The following is a 20252-nucleotide window of genomic DNA, read 5'->3' on the forward strand; positions in this document are numbered from 1 at the left end:
ACTGGCTTTTAATACTTTTCACCTTTCATCTTGTTTCCATCATTACTTTCCCACTGCAGCCTTTGTTTTTATATCCGCGCTGTGGATAATCTGGTAACCTGAGAAAGATAACAAAAGCATCATTTGAATGAAATCTTGATGCAAATATAGTCATTATAAGAGATCCACTGAGTGGGAAACTAAGTTCTCATATATGTTTATTGCATTGTTTGACTTAAAGTATATTGCCAAAATAGAAAATGCTGACATTAACTTGATCTTAGGCTCTGAGACTGACTTCATCACTATAGGATGAGATCCCGTCAGTTATCTGAGAAAATAGATGATCAGAACAATACTTGTAAAAATGACCTGATGAAGAGAGTTACACTGTGTGGTCAAAACAGACAACTAAAATAATAATTTGCCTGTAAAAGGGAGGCCTCACAAGTGGGTTGAAGCATGTAATCAGAGTAATTATATGATACTGAGGAATATTAATAAACTCAACTCTATTGTTCACTAAATCTAAGAACTAAGTGACTGTGATGATATCAAATAACAGCAGTAAAAATGTATCCAGTAACACAAGGCTATGCTAAATGTCCATGTAAATTGCTATGATCTGTGTTTTGCAACTTGATTTATTTTCTATTTTGGGATCAGACAAATCAATAGTTGACTGACATCTCTTCCAAGCTCATTCCTACTTACTTAACACTTACTTAATACTATATATACAGGAATTGATTTTGACCAGATACACACACAGTACACATCAGTGAGGTCGTGGACTCTTAGACACATTGATACCCTTTAACAGTAGACTCTTACACCATAAAGTTCCACTATTCATCTTTCTGGTTCAAGTGCAGTTGTTTTCAGTGTACATTTTTCTTCTGGTCTGTAAACAGTAAATGTAAGCATGTGTAGATTATTATTACTACTACTACCCCCCCCCCCCCCCGAAAGGGAGGCAAGGGGAATTGTGTTTGGTTTGGTTTGTTTGTTAACACTGTAGCAGAAAAACTATCGGTTGAATTCATACCAAATTTGCTTTATATATTCCCAGTGACCGAGAATAGATCTCATTACATTTTGGGAAAAGTAGGTCAAAGTTCAATTTTTTACTTATTTATTTTTTTTATGAATTTTTCCAATCTTATTTTTCCCCATTTGCTTATAATGGGTGGCGTTTCAAATGTCTGTAGCAGCAAAACTGTTGGCTGAATTCAAACCAAATTGGGTTTATAGATTATCAGTGATCAAAAATAGATCTGATTATATTTTGGGAAAAGCAGGTCAAAGTTTAATTTTTTTTCCCATTTACTTATAATGGGTGAGATTTCACATGTTGATAAAAACATCAATTTTGTGTTAATTTACTTCAAACTTGGCACATTTATAGAGGCAATTGATATACTGACATCAGCACATGCATAGACATGATGACATCAGCGGGATTGATGCCAAAATAAGATACACTACGTGCGAGGGGCGGGGTTTGTTGTGCCTGGCACCACTTGTTTTAGATTATTTTTTACATATTTAATATTATTATTATTAGTATTATTATATATTTTTTACTTTACTGTCACTTTTTGGTCACCCAATATTCTAAACGCTGCTGAGATGCTGCAGGGTCAGTAGTTTTATCTTCTCTTAGAATGGGTGGGCATGTGTGCTAACAGTCCTTTAGTGTTTGCTGGTTTTTGCTTGTATTTTCCTTATGCCATCCCATACCATGAAAGCATCTCCTATGAAAACACTTAATAAAAAGCAACACCATGAGATGCATTACGTTCAAGTTAAAGGTGCTGGATTGTGACCAATTTTTCATCAAATCTGTAAAACCTCAGTCATATCCTCAGTATCATGAATCTGTAAGTCTTTCTGTGATTATTCACCTTGAATCTCTTGCATCACAGTTAACAATTTCGAAGTGCCATCCACCATAAACAAACTGTATGTTTCCAAACAGAGCCCATAAGTAACTTGGGCATCTTCGGAATTTTGTCGTGACATGCATTGTGGGAAGCCAAGGCTTGCGCTGCCGGCAGTCCAAGTATATGATATTGTATAGATGAAACAAACAACGCGGAAACGTCTGAAACGCGGCAACAGCTGGAGGAATACGCATAGTCTGAAGGGAGCTCCTGCCATTTCCGCCTCGTGTCTGTAGGAGCTGCCACTGCCAGACAGCGGAGCGAACCGGTGTTTTTTCCACAGTGCATGTCACGACAAAATTCCGAAGATGCCCAAGTTACCTCCTGGGTCTGGATGTAAACATATGGTTTGTTTATGGTGGATGGCACTAAGAAATTGTTCACTATAATGCGAGAGATTCAGGAGAGTAATCACAGAAAGACTAACAGATTCGTGATCCTGAGGATATGACTGAGGTTTTACAGATCTGATGAAAAATTGGTCACGAAAGTCTCCAGCACCTTTAAGAATATTATAGTCCAATAACTTATGTCCATAAATGCAAAAACACAAAATGACAAAGCACTTTTACAGCACACATGATTGTTTTATTCTTGATGGCCACATGTCCAAGAAATACATTATCAATGACAAAAACAGACTTTTACATTAACTGAGGTTTTATACAGTTGTCTAGTTCACAGTGGCATTTTATTTGCAATGATATGTTAACTTGATTGTCCACATAAATGTTTATTTCAGCAAATGGCTAAATCAGCAAATGCTGTTTTAAGTATTGCATATTTTTCTAGAAGAGTGAGGTAGCACTGTTTCAGTGTTAACTTGTCAAAATGCTCTTCAGATTGAAGCCTGAGGTTATTAAGGACACATTCTCTGTCTTTATATAATACAACACAGCAGTACAGAATAACAGTGAAAGGTTAACATTCCTGAGTCCTGCAGAAATTCCAGAGAAACTTCCCGATATGGAAAGTTAAATGAGGTAAATCCTTTTGTAAAGTCTACATTCAGCTCCGAGCAAAAACCTTGTATCACACAATTTTCCTCTGATTCATAGATGACATGAAGGAATATTTTTTGGAATATTGAGGCCAAGCCAAATAATCATTAGTGCAATATCATAATTCAACAAAAATAAAACAATAAAAAAAATTAAAAAAAATCCTCCAACCAATTCCAATCTCTTTCATGATTTCGGTTTTCGTTCTTTATGTACAAGGTTCTTGTGGAAACTGACAGTGTATATATTCCCTGATTCTGCTGAAAAAACTATGAACGGCTTTAACTCACAACTTGTCACCTGCCAAGTCAAACCATAGGAGGGATATGAAATGGACTCAACAGAGAGCTGGGCACGAGCTAAGGCTTTTTGGTCTTCATTAGCTACACTTTGGAAACCTCATTGTTCTATTGACTAGAACTGTATCATAAGCCAGCTGTTAAAGTAGTCAACACCTGGAGAGGTGGAGCATTGTTCTACAGACACGTCTGAACCGAGTGTAAAGCCACTACACAAAAAAGTTTCTAGCAGGCACTACGGCAAAATGTTACCTGAATCTACATTTTTATTTCTTTGCTGTCACATATTGATGCCCACTCTGAGACTTATTTAAAGATGTCCTGTGGAGTTTTTTTTTTTTACTGATTTACTTTTATGTACTTTTTTTTAGGTCCATCCATTTACTTTCTTGCTGCAAACTAACAAAAACAGGGAGCTGCCCATCAAACTTTGGCTCCATACTGGTCAAACACTCCACAGGATACCTTTAAAACACATTACACCATCAAAGTAATACAAAAAAAATGCTAGAAAACTTCTCAAACTGTTACAGATGACATTCCAGAAAGACAAAAAAAAAACTGAGCACAAGCAGAAGGTCAAATGTGTAGACACTAGTATAGATACAATGTTATACAGTTGTCTGACAGAGAGGTATTTCAATTATTTTTGTGAATAAGAGACTTAATTGGGTCCTTTTGAGGAGGTTGAGGATGAGGAGGAAGGACTGTGTGAGGAGGACAGGGCGCTGAAACCACTGGTTCCTGCCACAGTGACAGTCTGCGAGGCCACAGGAGCAGCAGACTTCTGGGCAAACAGCGTTCCTGCGACGCAGATGAAAGAGACAATTAAAATGAATGGATGAATGAAGGTGTGAATGAGCCCACAGTTGGAGCCCAGTTGGCCAAGACAATATGATAGAACTTCCTAACTTGATCATTTCTACTTTATTGATTTTAAGAAAAATTATGTGACCAAATTAGTATTCTTATTCCATTCTTCACTCTCACACACTCAAAATAAAGAATTTGGTGGAAATTAAAACAGCACAAATACTGTATTATATGACACGAGAAATAAATTACTTCCAAGTAACGTACAGAAATTATTCACAAATAGCGATGATGGTTATGACTACAGACAGCAGGGTTCGTACACATTTTTCAAAGTCAAATTCAAGCACTTAAGGGTCATTTTCACATTTTTCCAGCCCAGCACCTTATAGCTGGGATATAATACATATCTACAGTAATATATACACTAAGGATCATTTTTTTCTACTTTTTATCTCAATGATGTACATTGTATTATGCTATAAACATCTAAAATTAGATTTCATAATAGGAAAAAAAAATTGAAATTAAAGGAGAACACAAAGTTTTATCTAAAAAAATATAAGCCACTCACACCGAGACAAAGATTAAGATAAAAATGTACCTGGAGTCGACCTTAGAGCACCCACTAATTTTATTTTTTGGCACAAAGTTTTATTTTTCAAAATGTATCACCTCTCTGTAAGTAGCTTTGGCAGAGTTAATATTAAAAATAAACAAATGAATCACAGAGTTATAACTACAAGCACTTAAACTAAAATCCAAGCACTTTTCAGACCTTGAAAACACAACATTAAAATTCAAGCATTTTCAAGGATTTCAATCTCCTGTATGAACCCTGAGACAGAAAGCAAATATGAAACAACATTTCGCTGGAACAAATCTTAAAAAGATGTACATTTCATGTTATGGAGTGGTTTTGTGGAATGGATTGAATCTAAATCAAACAGTGTGAAAACATTTTAAAATTTAAAAAATATGTATAAAAAACTTATTTTCCAGAGATACAGTAACAATGAATGCAAGTACAACAGTAATAGTTATTTATGGGATGTAATAATTTGTTCTGTTTTTTTTTTTTTTTTTTGTAATTTAATGACCGACCTATTCTTTGTTATGGACTGTATACATCAGCTTATTAGCCAAGTCATGTAAAATTGGGGTAGAACAATATAAACTCGGCTTCTTCCTACTCCTTTTCAGATATCAAGGTTCAAGGTGATTTTATTTATACCTGTGGGTAGATTTGTTTTGCAGCAAGCTCTCGCTCACTCAGATATGAAGTATTGTTAAAGAGCCACAATGAAATTATACTGAGAAAACAACACAACAGTGTAACCCTGTCCTGTATGTGTCGCATCTGTACTGTCTGACTTTTTGCAATTTCCTCTCTGTTGTAAATATGTATACAGTCTGCGTAGTTCTTTATTACTATAATTATTTTTGACTTTATATTGTTTGCTTTTGCCCCATCTTGTTTTTGCACTATCCTTACGCACGTACACTTTTTTCTTGTACTTCATTCTGTTGCTGCCTTGACTGCTAAATTTCCCTGTTATGGGATCAATAAAGTCTAATCTCATCTAATTTCTTATTCCAGTGTCTTGTATGTCAATCAAGTGTTATATTTGCACTATAAGGGACAAATCTAATACTGTGAACAAACCTTATTTCTTTCATCTCATGCAAATATATTCATTACTCACATCAGGGCGGTCAGTGCCATCGGTATGTGTATGTGATTGTGTTTGTACCATAACTCAATAGCAAATGGCAAATGAAGCTACGATGATCAAACTCAGCAGTAACGTTAACCATGACCTGCCCTGGTCACACACATCTTTTAGGGTCGTAAGGTCAAAGATGAAGCTTGGACAATCAAAAAGTGGGTTTAAACCCCTACACAGTCTACTATGCAGTCATAGTATGCCCCTGTAGTGATTCACACACATTGGCTTATCCGGTTGTTGAGTCATTTCATACTTCTGGGTCAAATCCTGTTCCTTCCTCTCCATTCAATAGGTTACAGTGCTCTGTCCCTGATTTCATAAGACACATCCAGTTGTCATTAGACAACTTTAGATGTGATGATAAACACCAGAGTAAGTGGATTAGATTCATAAGTAAAGAGAAAATAATGGAGTCTGTCACTTTAACCACCTATCATCAGTTCCTACCACATCTGCCAAACCCAATCTTTACTGAGTATCCTAATATACAATAAGGGTTTAATGATGTCTTTCACTTCTTTACACTTCATGTTTGGTTTGTCAGCCTGTTTTCTGTGCTGCCAAATTCTAGATGAAGGTAAATAAAGTAAAACTTACACACAGATTAAACAGGATATAAAACTCCTGAAACCACAGCGCAGGTATATAAATAAAACTACAGAAAAGTGCATGGGTAACTGTATTTAAGTTAATTCATTTATGAATTTATCCCCTTCTATAAACCCTAACCAGTGCCTTATTAAAGAGAAAATGTGTGTAAGGGCTCCGTGATTGTTGACTGTTCAGACCAGGTAATGACTTTTATGGCACTGATGTCAGACAAACAGATCTAAAATTTATTACACGTTTCTGTTTATATGAATATAAATATACTGTTTCACATTTTATAAAATACAATTTTAACTAATAGTAAATCAAATAATCAAAAATGAGGTAAATATTCAAGTACCAAGTGTGGGTCATCACCTGTTTAGTGCAGTCTGGTTTAGTTCTGCACTAAAACACACTAAACGCTAGAAGGTACATTAAACACACACCCAGAAGGACTGATTTCTTCAAATTTACCTGAGTACATGACACCATTGACCTCCACAGACACACTGATACTGGCTGCTCCATTAGTAGAGATACTCAGAGACAAATCCTGCTTGGTTTCTGTGAGAAAAGAGCAAAAACATTCATTTCAGTTTCCCAAACTCATGCTAGGTAATAAGACCTGCATGGTGCAGTGAACACAACTCACCGTGTTGTCCAACGTTGAGTTTGACGTTCATGGGTTTGAGGTGAGAGGCCATGGCCAGGAGGTTCTGCTGGAGGGCCTGTTGCATGAGGCGCTGCTGCTCCTCTGCCAGACGCATCATCTTCTTCTCTGGACCGTCAGCTGCAGATCCTCCTGCACCGCGCTCCAGCTTGTCTCTGAGATGCTCCAACGTGGCAGCTTGTGCAAACTGCTGCTGCTGCCCCAGGGCCAGGGCCATGGGCAGTCTGCTGGGGATGACAGGGGTCGAAGGCTCTTCTGATAGACGAGACCACAATCACAATCATTTAATACATGTTGTACAAAGGCCGGGAAAACAAGTGAGGGATTATAAAGGTTAGAAAATAGTCCCATCTATGTAACTGTCAATAATAAATAGCCCAGACCTTCACAGAGACTTAATGGAAGGGTAGATTGAATGTCTTGAGGTTCAAGTGTCTTAATTTCACCTGCTTCTCCACAGCAAACCATTTTTGACTCATTATGATGTGGTAAGCCGTCCAAAGATTAGTAGTTAAAATGTTTTCACCTCCTGAGACCTAGGAAAGTACAAGTTCTGCCTATATTTGCATGAAAAAATTGTCTTGAGTGAAAATAACATGAGGACTATTTTTTCAGATACATTTTTTCTGAATGTCCTTTGCAGTGGACATGTGTTTTTTTAAATAAATAAATAAAGCTGTAAAAGTTATAGTACACTATCCACATTTTCATATATATGACCCATGCACTTATTTCCCAATCAATTTGACTTTTGTTATCCCTAATTTAGTTTGTACTCCAGCCCATGATTTACTTGAGAAAAGGTTGGTTTTCTTTCAATACTGTATTTTCACTGTCACTACATGTAAAAAAACAACAAAATACAGACTTATATTAAAAATGTTTTAAGATGCAGTAGCAGTTTCGTACTGAATTGGTATACAACAATATACTGTAAATTCCAGGCTGAATCCAATGACACTTTAACATGGTTTGCTCAAAACAAGATCGTCTATAAGGTTGCCTGTAACTACGGATTATTTTCTGTGTAACATATAAATTATATTCAGAAAATGGTGAAAAATGTTTTGCGTGGTCCACAATCCAAAGATATTCAGGTGACTGTCATAGAAGGGTCAAGCAACCAGAAAAAAACTCAAAAAAAGTATTCATTGATTATTATTAATTGAATAACGGTTTTATCATTTATGAAATATACTTGGATGCCTTTAAAAGTTTTATTGATGTGCTATGATTAGATTAGCCTTTATTTCCTTGGACAAATGAGAGAACACAGACTATCTCTTCACACATTTACACCAAAGTACAGTTTCCACTCAGTGACAAACATCAGGACAGCACATACTTACCTGCATTTCTCTTTAAATTTGGGCTGGCAGATGCATTCAGGCCGTTGTGTCCACTTGGAGTAGTCTGCACGGTGGGTGATGACAGGAGTGCATGCGGCCCAGAGCCCGGGGAGGGGGAGTAACGATAGAGGGTGTTGGTGTAACTGGGGCGTCGGCCTTCTCTGCGGTTACTGTCGATGGCGGCCTGCAGCTCCACCGGAGAACTCAGCCCCTTCTTCTCACACTCAAATGGGTACAAGTACTTCATATACCTACACGGAAAGACCTCACATCAGTCAAATATCCCACACAAATGCAACTGATCTGGTTGTATGATCAGTTCATTAAGTTTCCTTCTTAACTCCACATTACTTACTGAGTGGACATAATGTGTTTAGGATGTATTTATCATGACATTTGCACACTTGACTTTAATTTAAAATAACTTATACTTGAATGTGGCTTTGAAACTACATAAAAATCACCTATTTGGGCAAATATGTCTGCTGACAAGATAAAGAAAATATTAGTTATCCTCTCTTTTATATGTAAACTTGTATCTATTTTTTACTTGTATTGTACTTATAAGACAGTGGTTTTTGTATCAGGCAGGTTTAATTTCACTTGACTATGTTTAATCCTCTCAGAGCAAATATTTATATGTCAAAGAAAGAATGATTCGACTCCTATCTTTAATTTCTAAATAAATAATGAATAAATAAAAACCCAAGCTGTAAAATTTTGTTATTTAGAGGATTAGAAAGTTATTACAAAATGTAACAAGAAAAGCACTCGGAGAGAGCAGACCTCCGCCAAGACAGATCTGTCATCCCCCCCGATCACCACCAAAATTTAATCATTCCTTCCTTGTGCCAGTATCAACATTTCCTGAAAATTTCATGAAAATCCGTCCATAACTTTCTGAATTATCCTGCTAACAAACAAACACGCAAATGAACATGCAAACACACAAAGCAAAGCGATCACAATACCTCCTAGTGGAGGTAAAAAAAAAAAAAATGGTTTGGTAGAATGTAAATAAAACCCAAGATAAGTCAGGGCTCCTCAGAATATAATTAAGCAATCTGTCTCATTTGGCTGAAACTGTAATTAAATCTCATTATTTTCTTACACAGTCACAGAAAAAATGATTAGACCATTAAAAGTCATCAAAAACAATGGTTATGCAATCAAGTACTAACTCCCGTGTGTATCATGTGACTAAAACAGACAGAAAAGAAAACATGGAATGCCTAAAAGCACTGGTTTTGTCAGTACAATGCCATAGATATTGATGTAAGAACTGAAGCGATTTTGGTTATTATCAATAACACCATGGAAAATGACTAGATATCAGCTCTTAAATTAAACTCTTATGAGCTATTTTTTTTGGCTATCATTATATTTGTCCAAACAAATGTACCTTTAGTTGTACCAGGCATTAAAATGAACAAGAAATTGAAGAAAACAAGAGTGGCCTAATCATTTTTTCTGCGACTGTATATTGATTAGTATAATTGTTGCATCTGCATTCATTGTATAAAATACTAGGTAACCACTTTTATTTGTTAAAATATGACAAATGTGCAACATCTTAACTGCTACTATGTGCATTTTATACTTTTACATACACAAAGTTTTTAAATGCATTTTATATTTTATTTATTCAAACACCTTCTAGTCTTTTTTGTTTCATTTTTGGTGGGTGTTTTCAGGTGTGAATGCACTAGTGATGAGATTTTACATCTTGACAAGCAGTGCATGTTATTCTATTATTAGCCATCCTACTTCTTGTCACAGATGACAGTAACAGTAAAACCTACTGAGTGCGGAGAGTGAAGGCTGCGCTGGTGATGGACGTTGGGAGGTTGAGACCTTTGGTGATCTCCCTCCAGATCTTTTTGTTGATCACCTCCACCAGGCCTCCCTTCTCTGTCACCAGTTTATAAAGCCTGTACAGGTCCAGAACCTGCTTTGCCATGATGGGGATGCGGTTCACAGGAGTTCCTGAATGAACAAAAGGAGAAGAAAACAGATTTGCACTTCTGGGAAGTCCACAAATAAAATTAAAGAGGAAGTGAAGAAGGTGGATATTATTGTGATTTATACACCTGCAGGGCCTGAGGTTAATGGAAGGTAAAATGGCTTAGAGTGTATAATCTGCTTGGATACACTCGTCTAATGAAGCTTATTTAGAATGGTTGGGGGCAGGGACGATTCAACAGCAGGGCTTGAATTGCTGCATCGATCGGAGTGCAGGGGGAGGGGAGATTTCAAGAGCAGCCGGGCCTGCCAATCACAGGGTTGACAGCTAACCCTTGCAATCCTGGTCTGGAGTAAAACCCATTAATGAAGAAGGCTGAGAAGCAGTTGTAGAAATAAGATTAGTTTCTGCTTAAAAAGAACAGACATATGCACACCCGGCATGGTCGTGTCTTGACCTTTTCCAACCCAGTCCAGCTGTTTCTACTTTTGTTTCATTGTGATTTTGTTGTTTTTAATTGTGAGAAAAGTTGAACTATCTTGGCTTGGGAGTTTCACATAACAAGCCTGAAGGAAGAGACAAATAGAGAGTGTTGAAACTAAAACGACGTAGCCTTAAATTAATGATAGTTGGTCTGTAAAACATGATCTGGAAATCTTAACTCTTCTACATTTGATAACTCAAGTAGTGTCTGCATTAAACAGAATAAAACTATAAATGTTTGTTTCTGATTTGCAAACAATTTGTAGGTATATACATATATATTTTTTCAAACATCATGATACTGTATGTAAATGTACTTAGACACGGTACTGGATTTTAACTTCCTTAGATTTTTACATCCTTCAGTTATTTAATACAATTCCATTTATGAACAAAAAGTAACACTAAAAGATATCAATGCATTCCAAATTGTATGTATAAATAGTTAGAGTACAGAAAATCTTTTCTATTCAAAAACATCATGATTAGACCTTAACTCTTCCATGCATGAATTATGAGAACCTTAATCAAGATTTTTTTCCCGAGTGTTTTTCTTCTTCTTTAGGTATGAAAAAAACAATACAATTGAATTTTTTTATGAACCCATTTTTCATGGAGTTACAAAAATGTCCACTCAGCTGGACACCATGTGTTTGATTTTAGAAGCAAAGAAACATGTATTTACTGATATACTGTGTGAATACTATGAAATAAAAACATTTTATGCTGCTAATCTGATGTTTTCTCACATTTATCATACTCTAATACTAGTTATTACTCACTTCATGGAGATAATATGCAAAAACCAAAACAGAACTTTTTGTTTAAAAAAACCCCGCTAATTACAGTCTGATAACAATTAGCAATTTTTTACTCTCAAACATGTTACTGCAGATCAGGTTTATCTAGAACAGCAAAGTTACAGTAATGGTATGAATTGCAGTGTATGGGATGATGCATAAGCGTCCACTGTGTTGGGTGATGTGGAACTAAAACAGCAAAATCCATGAATATACAAGAGAACACTTTTGAACAGCTGTCCACTGTAGTGACCACTATGCATGAAAGGGTCTCTTTTTGAGAATTATGAATATACTTTTTCATGAGTAAATATTAGTGTTGTTGTGACTGAAACTGAACGGGATTTAATCAGCTCTGTTAAACGTGGCATATCTTGTAGTTTTCCAATATCATATTGACATAGAAAACCTATTATAGACACAAGAATATGTAAAAAGGCTCTAGTCTTACCGCGTTTTTGCATGAAGACAAACAACTCATCAAGAAACTCCTTTCGTTGTGGATCATTATCCAGTTCATAAAGCTGTAAGTTAAGAAGACAAAAACATGAGTGACAACCTACTCAGCTGAGTATTTCAGACATTTTCTGGTTTGCATGCAGCCTGTTTACTGAATCTACTGACCTTGGCAAAGTCCCTGGATGGTTCCCCTTTCACTTTTCCTCCATCATTTTCTTCAGCCCAGCTGGTATTTCCTCTCTGAATACACCCACAGAGAAAAAATTGAATGAAAATCATGTCTTTAATATAGCCACACTAGCATACACTTTATTGTCCCTTTAGGCAAATTCATTACTCATATGTACTGTATAATTCAATAAAGTGTCATTAGTAAAAACATTAAACATTGAAATGACATTAAACGTCCTCCACGACTTACAGAAACATTACACAGCTGTGGGAAAATGTACTATACAACACATCCATTGTAAATGGGACCCCTGAGGACATACTATGTTTACGCACTTTAATAGAAAACAGCTCAAATTAGTTTTTAAAACATATGACTTGTCTTTTTGTAACTCTGTATTGGTCGCTAGATGGAAAAACTTGCCCTTGCAGTGGCCCCGAGAATGTAAATGGGCAGACCATGAAAACAACATAAGATAGTCAAGTTAAGCACTTAATTCCAGCTATGCTCACTGTAAACACACAGAAAACACTGAGACTGATAATAAATGTATAGATTATTTAAAAAAAAAAAATTGAGATATGAAACTTCCATGACGGTTCTTTCATCAAGAGTATGAGCTTCCATGTCTAAACTTACTTTTTCCTCTATATTTAACATTGCATAAGTAATTTATCACTATTTATTACAATACCATCTTCTGAATTTTGCATTTTTTGTACAAAATTAGGCATTTTCCTGTATTTTATTTGCTGTTCAGGTAAATGTTCATAAAAAATCTGAGTTAATTTGAGGGTTATTCTATCAAAACAGAGAAAACTAAAGAAAAAGTGACTTTTTCAGCAAAATGTTTCATTAACTGAACATAAAAACAAGCCTCTACACCCACTGTCATTTGTAAAAATGCATGGGTTTTGCTGGTCAATTCATTTTTGAAGCAGTTGACGGTGATTCAGTGTTCACTAAGGAGCTTCTGAACATCCAAATGTGTCATACCTGATGACAATGAAAGACAGAATCTGCATTTTACGTCATTTATTCAACTATAGTGACAGAATTAGTGGTTAAAAAGTTGTTAAATATTTCACACTAGTTACTGTTTATGTCTTTGTGGGTTAAGCAGCTGGTCACTGTAAGCATTTGGCTGCACGTTGTCTGTAAACATTATACATCTTCTCCAGTGAGTGTGTCTTTAGGCTTGGCACAGTAAAAGGGAGATTAATGAAAGGTCCAGTGCTCATTAGGTACTCTAATGTGGCATGTTATTCCTCCATTACCCCCCACCCCTCCTTAACATGATAGTTAAAGGTTAAAAATGTGAGTAGAGGGCAGTGTGTGCAACTGTGTGGAAAAGCCTGCTGAGAGGTTATTGTCACGCCAACGCGCACCAAGAGAAGATTGGTGACGCAAGAGTGAAAATGAGAGGTGATTGGTGGAGAACTCTGACATCCTAAGAATATCTGTCTTTACAATCACATCAATTGGAGTATGTTTCTTTTTAGTATTGCTCTCATGCCCACTGCACTCAGACTCTACCTTAGTCTGATGACTATAGACTGATGACCGCTTGTTTATTCATTTAGTTTTAGTTTGGTTTTCTTTCGGGGTTTTTTTGAGCTGATGAAAGAGAATTTTCCTCTGGGGATCAATAACATTTAACTATATGTTTATTTACAACAAACAGTAGTTTAGATGAAGCTTTTAAAAAAAGTCACAGTGGCCAAAAAGCAAAACATCCTATCTGAAAAATGCACTCTATGAAACTAAAACTAATCATGTTGTTTTCTTGGAGAATGTTATTTGCAAATAGCAATACAGTCTAAAAACAGTGTGTCATTTATTATTTATCATCGGCAAATAGCATTCTGGAAGAAAACAGCGCATTTTTCAGATTGGAGGTTTTGTTCTTCACTTATCACGATGCACTTTCCTTTTAGACATTTATTACTGGTTTGTTTTCTCCCACTTTATACGTATGTGTGCAAACATCTAATTCAGTTCATGCTCATGTTTCATATGAAAACAATCCCAGACACAGAAAACAACGCAAAGGTTAATATCACAAGATCAAATGCATTAAGCATTATGCTTGTGATCCATCAAAACAAAAGACTGTTTTTGTCTTTCCTTGTCAAATTTTCACTTCATATCCACATTTAGTGCTTTAGACAATTAACATTTTCAGTAAATGACTGACACTGCAACCAGACCCAGACCACTTCACCAAATTATGACCCCATTTCATTATTTGAGCATAAAAAACAACATGGGAACCAATAAATTGCCAGTTTCCACCCCAACTGTAACTCTACTCATGTTTACAGTAGAAACATGAACCAACCTGCAAATGCTGACATACAATTAACCCCTGTATGGTAATGTAACAGCTCCATACAAACAAGATTTTCATCTAGAAAAGCTGTTTTATAAACTGTGCATAGCTGCAAAACTGGTTGAACTGTGTTAAAACTGTGCCCCGGTGGTGGCACAGCTGTTGACACATCTAACAGCTTCTGTTTTACATTTGTAATAAAGGTCTTTGACTCCCCCCAGCAGAAAGCCTATTGACGTGAAGGTAGATAAACATCCCAGTCTTTTCACCATCAGATGGAAATAAAACCCTTCCCCCCTTATTGATGAGCAAGTGAGACCTACTGCGGATCTATTAACAAAGAGCTTTCAGTTAATTGCCCACAGAGCTTTCACACATCCAGCCATGGGAATCCTGATAGTATTCAGTATGTAGGTCAGGAAAAGGTTGCTTTTGTTTCACTAAAAAGCCTACTTTTATTACATGGTTTATATGCTTCTATATATTCAAGATCAAAGAAACTAGGCTAACAAAGTTGTTGAATTGATTGATCATTAAAGCTACAAATAAAAGAGTATTTACTGGAAATGAGACACTAACACTAACAGGAAACTACCACTTATCATAAAACTAAACCCATTCCTGAACTCCAACAGAGCAAGAGTGAAAACCTATCCCTCACCAAATATCAATGGAACAGCAGGTGGGGGGCAAATTTTTAATCCAAATCAAATTATTGAGCCCTTACTCTACCACGCAAGTCAAGATAATTTATCTGGCCCCTCGCTGTGTGCAGAGCTGCAGCTGAAACCAAACAGGGCTTTTTATCCCCGCCCCATACTACATTTAAGGGCTTACAGTGAGACCGCACACAGGGATTGAACAATGGCTGTCTGGCATGGTGGGGCTTGTCCAGTCAGATATTCAGGAGCACATTTCAGCTAGCATCTCACTCACAAATGACCCCATTTTAGACTACAAAGCGAACATGTAAGCTTCATACATGTCGCCTCATTTCTAATCATTCAAGAGGAGTTTTATATTTAAAGTTCATAACAGAAAACCAACTCAAAAGGTTAGTTAGTTTTGGACGGGTCATATGCTGTGTATCATTTTACTATTTATTACAGAAGTGCCGAAAAACCACTTAAAAATCTAGAGAAACATAATGACTTTGTGGTACAACTTTATATTAAAGCTAAATAGCATTTGTTCCCATTTGTGACATACTTTAACCCTTTAAGACTAAAACAACCACTGGAGACCAAAAGCATCTACTGCTCTAAAACGTTTGATACCTGATAAATATTTCAGGTAAAATACAGTTTCTCAACTTTTCAGTGACATCAGATATGACCCATTTAGAGGTTCTGAACCACCACATTATGCAACACTGATTCACCAGTAAAACCAATGTAGTTTGATAAATCACAGTGGTTGTAGACACTTGTTTTTATGTCCAGTTAATGATACATTTTGCTGAAAAAAAAAAAAAAACTTTTGAATTTCCACCTTTGAATTTCAAAGCTTTTACAAACATCTAAATAAGCAAATTAAATACAAAAAATTTGCATGATTGTCACAGAAAAACACTGAGGAGAATATCATAATACATGGTGATAAAGGTTAAATGCAGAGAAAATTTCATTCCAGCAGTTCTAGACGCTTGAGGGTTAAACACCACCATGTTACATCTGTCACATTTCTAATTACTTGGGCAGGGAAGAAAAAATAAAAATAAAAAAGTCAAACCATTCCCATCCCCGTTGAGTTGCAAAACAAATCTGTATGAATATGGGCAAATGTTTTGATGGTAAATAAATCATTTCAGGTATTTTTCAAGCAAAAAATGTAAATCATTTGTCTCTAAATGTTACCATTTTCAGCCCCTGCTTTCACAGTTCTTTTAACTTTTATACAGAATAAGATTAATCAAGAAAACAACTGGCAAATTCTCATCCATAAGTTCTCTTTTTGATTTAAAAGAGAGATGCATTGCTTGCTTCATGTCCTTTGTGCAGCTTTGAGAAAAGCAAACACATTCACTCTACATTAGCAGTATAATGTATTGATTACTTGCAGCTGAATAAAGCGGCAATTTAGTGTTGCTAAGCGACAGCTAAATTATGCATAGCTATCCACTGAGCTACCACTACATCAGCTGAGCATTGGCTATGAGCCTGTTGAGGTTAGAAAGACAGAAAATTAATGTGAATATTTCCCAAAGATCTCCTTTCTTCAACTAGAACATGGAAGTTTTCAAGTAGGCTTTGCCAGAAATTTGCAGGAAGAAAATGCAAATTATCTATTGATGAACAATGAGCATGTAAAGCTCCTCAGAATAAATATTAAAAAGTCATTCCGCTCTATTCAAACTATTGTAAGAACATTTTCTGGCTAGTTGCTCGCTGGTATGCTGCGAGATGCAGATGAGCTGCAGATGTCCCTCTGCCCACAGGCCTCATTAATCATAATGTATTGTATTGACGTGGGGCCTTTGCAAGGGAAATATACACACAGGAACCAACCAGATCAGCCTCAAGAAGAAAAAAAATCTATGAGAGGACCCTCTGTGTCTTAGTCAAATGGAGGAAAACATACTTAAAAATACTATCTTTAGATCCTCACATCATTTGCTATTATTTTTATGTGCTTAAAGAGACAAATACTTCCTTTTGCCCACATTGTTGTAACCATATTTAACCCTTGAAGCCAAATTTGCCGGTTAATACACAATTATTTAGGCCTTTTCATTTCCTCTCAGATCTCATTTTAACTAGATCTACAGTATGTAGGTCGAATCTAGCTGCGATGAACGCTTAAGTTTGGATCACAGCCAAGACCAATTAATTCAGTCAGTGCCAATAATGCTTTCTCAAAACTGTGAGAGATGATGTGTGAAACATGATAGAAATCAAGGTCCCGGCCTGACTACTAATTAAATACCATCAAACATGGGCATTTTGCCAAAAGGGCACGCTTTATCCTCCAAGTGGAAAACCAAGGGGCAGACCGAGCAGTGCTGAGCTCCAAGCAGGAAGAATTAAACAATTAATATGAGGTAGGACACATGCTGATTACAGAGAATGAGCACCGCTGACTCTTGCACATCAGGGTTAGTTTGTGAAGGAAAACATGAAAATGCCTTTAATAGGAAAGCAAATAATTTGTGTTTTCAGTTTTGCTTAATCTGTCCACTGCAGAAAAGGATTGTTTATTGGTGTGTAAAATGTCAGGAAATAGTGAAAAATGTCAATCACAACCAAGATGATGTCCTAAAATGCAAAAAAAAAAAAAAAAGTAGGGTTTTCTTGGTAGTTTCTCAGTTCAACTGGACTGGTTTAGCTCAATCAGTCTAAACCAGTCCAGTTGAACCGAGAAGAACTACCAAGAAGAATGATGACCTGGGCAAATGAGAACCTACACAGACATACATGCAGGATTTACAAAAAAAAGAAAAAAAAAAAAAAAAGAAAATAATCAAATGCAATGAGCCAGAATCAGAAACTGTTGACTCTTTTTCTTGATTGCTCACTTGGAGCCGTTCCTTTTAAGAAACAGATCTTTCACCGTACAAACCCACTTAACCCATTGATTTTTCATTGAAATCATGCACATCTTACTTGTTTGAATGAGTCATCGAAGCCCCATTCACTGAAGCCGTTGGGGGATGTGAAGGCGTGTTGTCCTGCAGGGGACAGCAGCTCCTTCTCCTCAGGCTCTGGTTTTACGGCTGAAGGTGGAGAACCAGACTGTTGATTCAGAGCAGACGACTGCGACGGAGGAAAAGGAGGGAAGCCGAAACCTGGACCCTGCTGGAGTCGAGGCTTCTTCACCTGCTGATGGGACCCGTTCTCTTCCTCCCCGTCCTCATCATCCTCATCATCTTCCACTTCATCGTTCTCCTCGGGCCCCACCATTTCCTGCTCATCTTCATCCGAGTCATCCTCTTCCTCCTCCCTCTCCAGATCTGGATGTGTTTTGCTCTGCTGGTTGTGTTGATATGTCAGTCCATCTGCTTTGCCAAATAACGTGGAGTCGAATCTGGAAGCCGAGGCCCTCGCAGCAGCGGCGACGGCAGCATGTTGGGCAAACAGGAGCTGGGCTTGAAGGAGGTGTTTGTCTTGGAGGTTCATTTCCAGCTTGGCCTCTTGTTGTCTTTGCAGCTGCTCCATCACAGCTTCCAGCTTCAACCCAGCAGGAGTGCCCTGCTCAGACTGGAATGAGAAAACACAATATAAATACTCAAAGGTTTCTTCACTTACCTCCTGTAAGAGTTTAACTGTGGGCCTTTTTCTTAATAAAAATGACTTGCAACAGGTTAAATAACCCAGAAATACTTTTATCTTTAGTTTTACATTATAAATATTAGTTTTTAGAAGTTTATTTAATCTAAATGTAGCTTTTCCTTGTTTAGAGGTAGGTAGGCCTCAAAAAGCACATCAGTAGTGGATGAAACTGGGTTGAAACAATTATGGACCTAAAAGGGATTACATTTTGTAGAGGACAAAAAAAAATCTGTAGCAAGAGACAAATGTTCCTCACTAAAGTTCTTTGTTTACTTTCACAAACACAGGAAAGCAAAGGTTTTTTTTTCTCTTTTTTCCCCCTTTCTTTCTTTTTTTCCTTTTTTTTTTACATTAAATAATAGCCTTGAATGGAAACAGCATGATGCAACAGTTTTTCCCACATACATTTTTATGGAATGTCCTTTGCAGTGGACTTTTTGTTTTTGTTTTAAGGTAAAGCTGTGAAACGTGTACCCTATTAAAGACAAAAAAAAAAAAAAAAAAAAAAACATTGCTTGGTCGCAGGAGGTTAAAGAACATTTACCATTGTATTGTTTTACAAATGAATTCCTCGTTTTGTTTTGTTTTTTTAAACCCGAATCCAAACTTTCACGGAGAATTTATAAATAATCTTCTAATAGGCTACTAGTGTGCGTAAAAAGGTATCCAACTCAATGCAAAAGTCAAAGCAAATGTGCAAATGTTTGTGATAAAGTCTGGATTAATCGTCATTTGCTTTGTTACTGTAATAAACACGAATGGGAGCGCTACCAAACAGCCGTCGACACTCACCATTTGCGCCTTAGAGTAATCCATCATCGCCAACAGGTCGTATCTAGTTTTTCCTTCTTTCCTCCGGCAAAAACAAATCGCATCTCATGACCAGACTTTATGAAAAAGAAAGATCCGTCTGATCAGATGTGATTAGAAAAAGCCCCTATAGTGTGTGAAGGCCGGAGTGATCGGAGCTGGAGGAGGGGTAATAATGCCTGCGTTTTACCTCCCTAGTCACTGCGCATGGAAACTCAAACATGTTTGATTGTCTTTTACTGAGTGGCCTACACCCCCAACTTGGATGAATGAAAGGCCCGCCCCGTGCGTAAAGCTCGTAAAGTGGGTTTCCTCCTCGCCTCCGTCCCTCGGGATCTACCCACCCACTTCAGAAGGAAATACCACCCTTAAGCTGACATCACCACCGCCATCCGACAAATCTGCCAGTCCGTGAAGGCAACACGGATTCTAATAGAAATAGAGTAGAATATTTTTAATCACACTGGGTCGTACATCCATATTCATTCATCTGGCTGCAAAAAGATGAAATAATATAGTTTCATGCACTAATGAGTCACAGTGCATGTATTTTTTTAAATAACAGATGGATTAAATACATTCGGAAA

At 36.8% G+C, this 20252-nt stretch overlaps 1 protein-coding gene across 1 annotated transcript; it reads right to left on the bottom strand.

The window, feature by feature from the left end:
* Positions 1-2491: 2491 nt before the first annotated feature.
* On the bottom strand, positions 2492-19880 carry LOC115420657 (AT-rich interactive domain-containing protein 3A-like). The gene is made up of 9 exons (XM_030136070.1): positions 19648-19880; positions 18190-18783; positions 12249-12323; positions 12076-12148; positions 10181-10364; positions 8379-8629; positions 7012-7284; positions 6834-6923; positions 2492-4029 (listed from the first exon to the last, which is right to left on the bottom strand). Exons 1-9 carry the CDS (start codon positions 19672-19674, stop codon positions 3890-3892), a joined length of 1707 nt encoding a protein of 568 aa, XP_029991930.1. The 5' UTR covers positions 19675-19880; the 3' UTR covers positions 2492-3889.
* Positions 19881-20252: the final 372 nt, after the last annotated feature.

This window comes from Sphaeramia orbicularis, chromosome 6, assembly GCF_902148855.1.
Source record: "Sphaeramia orbicularis chromosome 6, fSphaOr1.1, whole genome shotgun sequence".
Lineage (NCBI taxonomy): Eukaryota > Metazoa > Chordata > Actinopteri > Kurtiformes > Apogonidae > Sphaeramia > Sphaeramia orbicularis.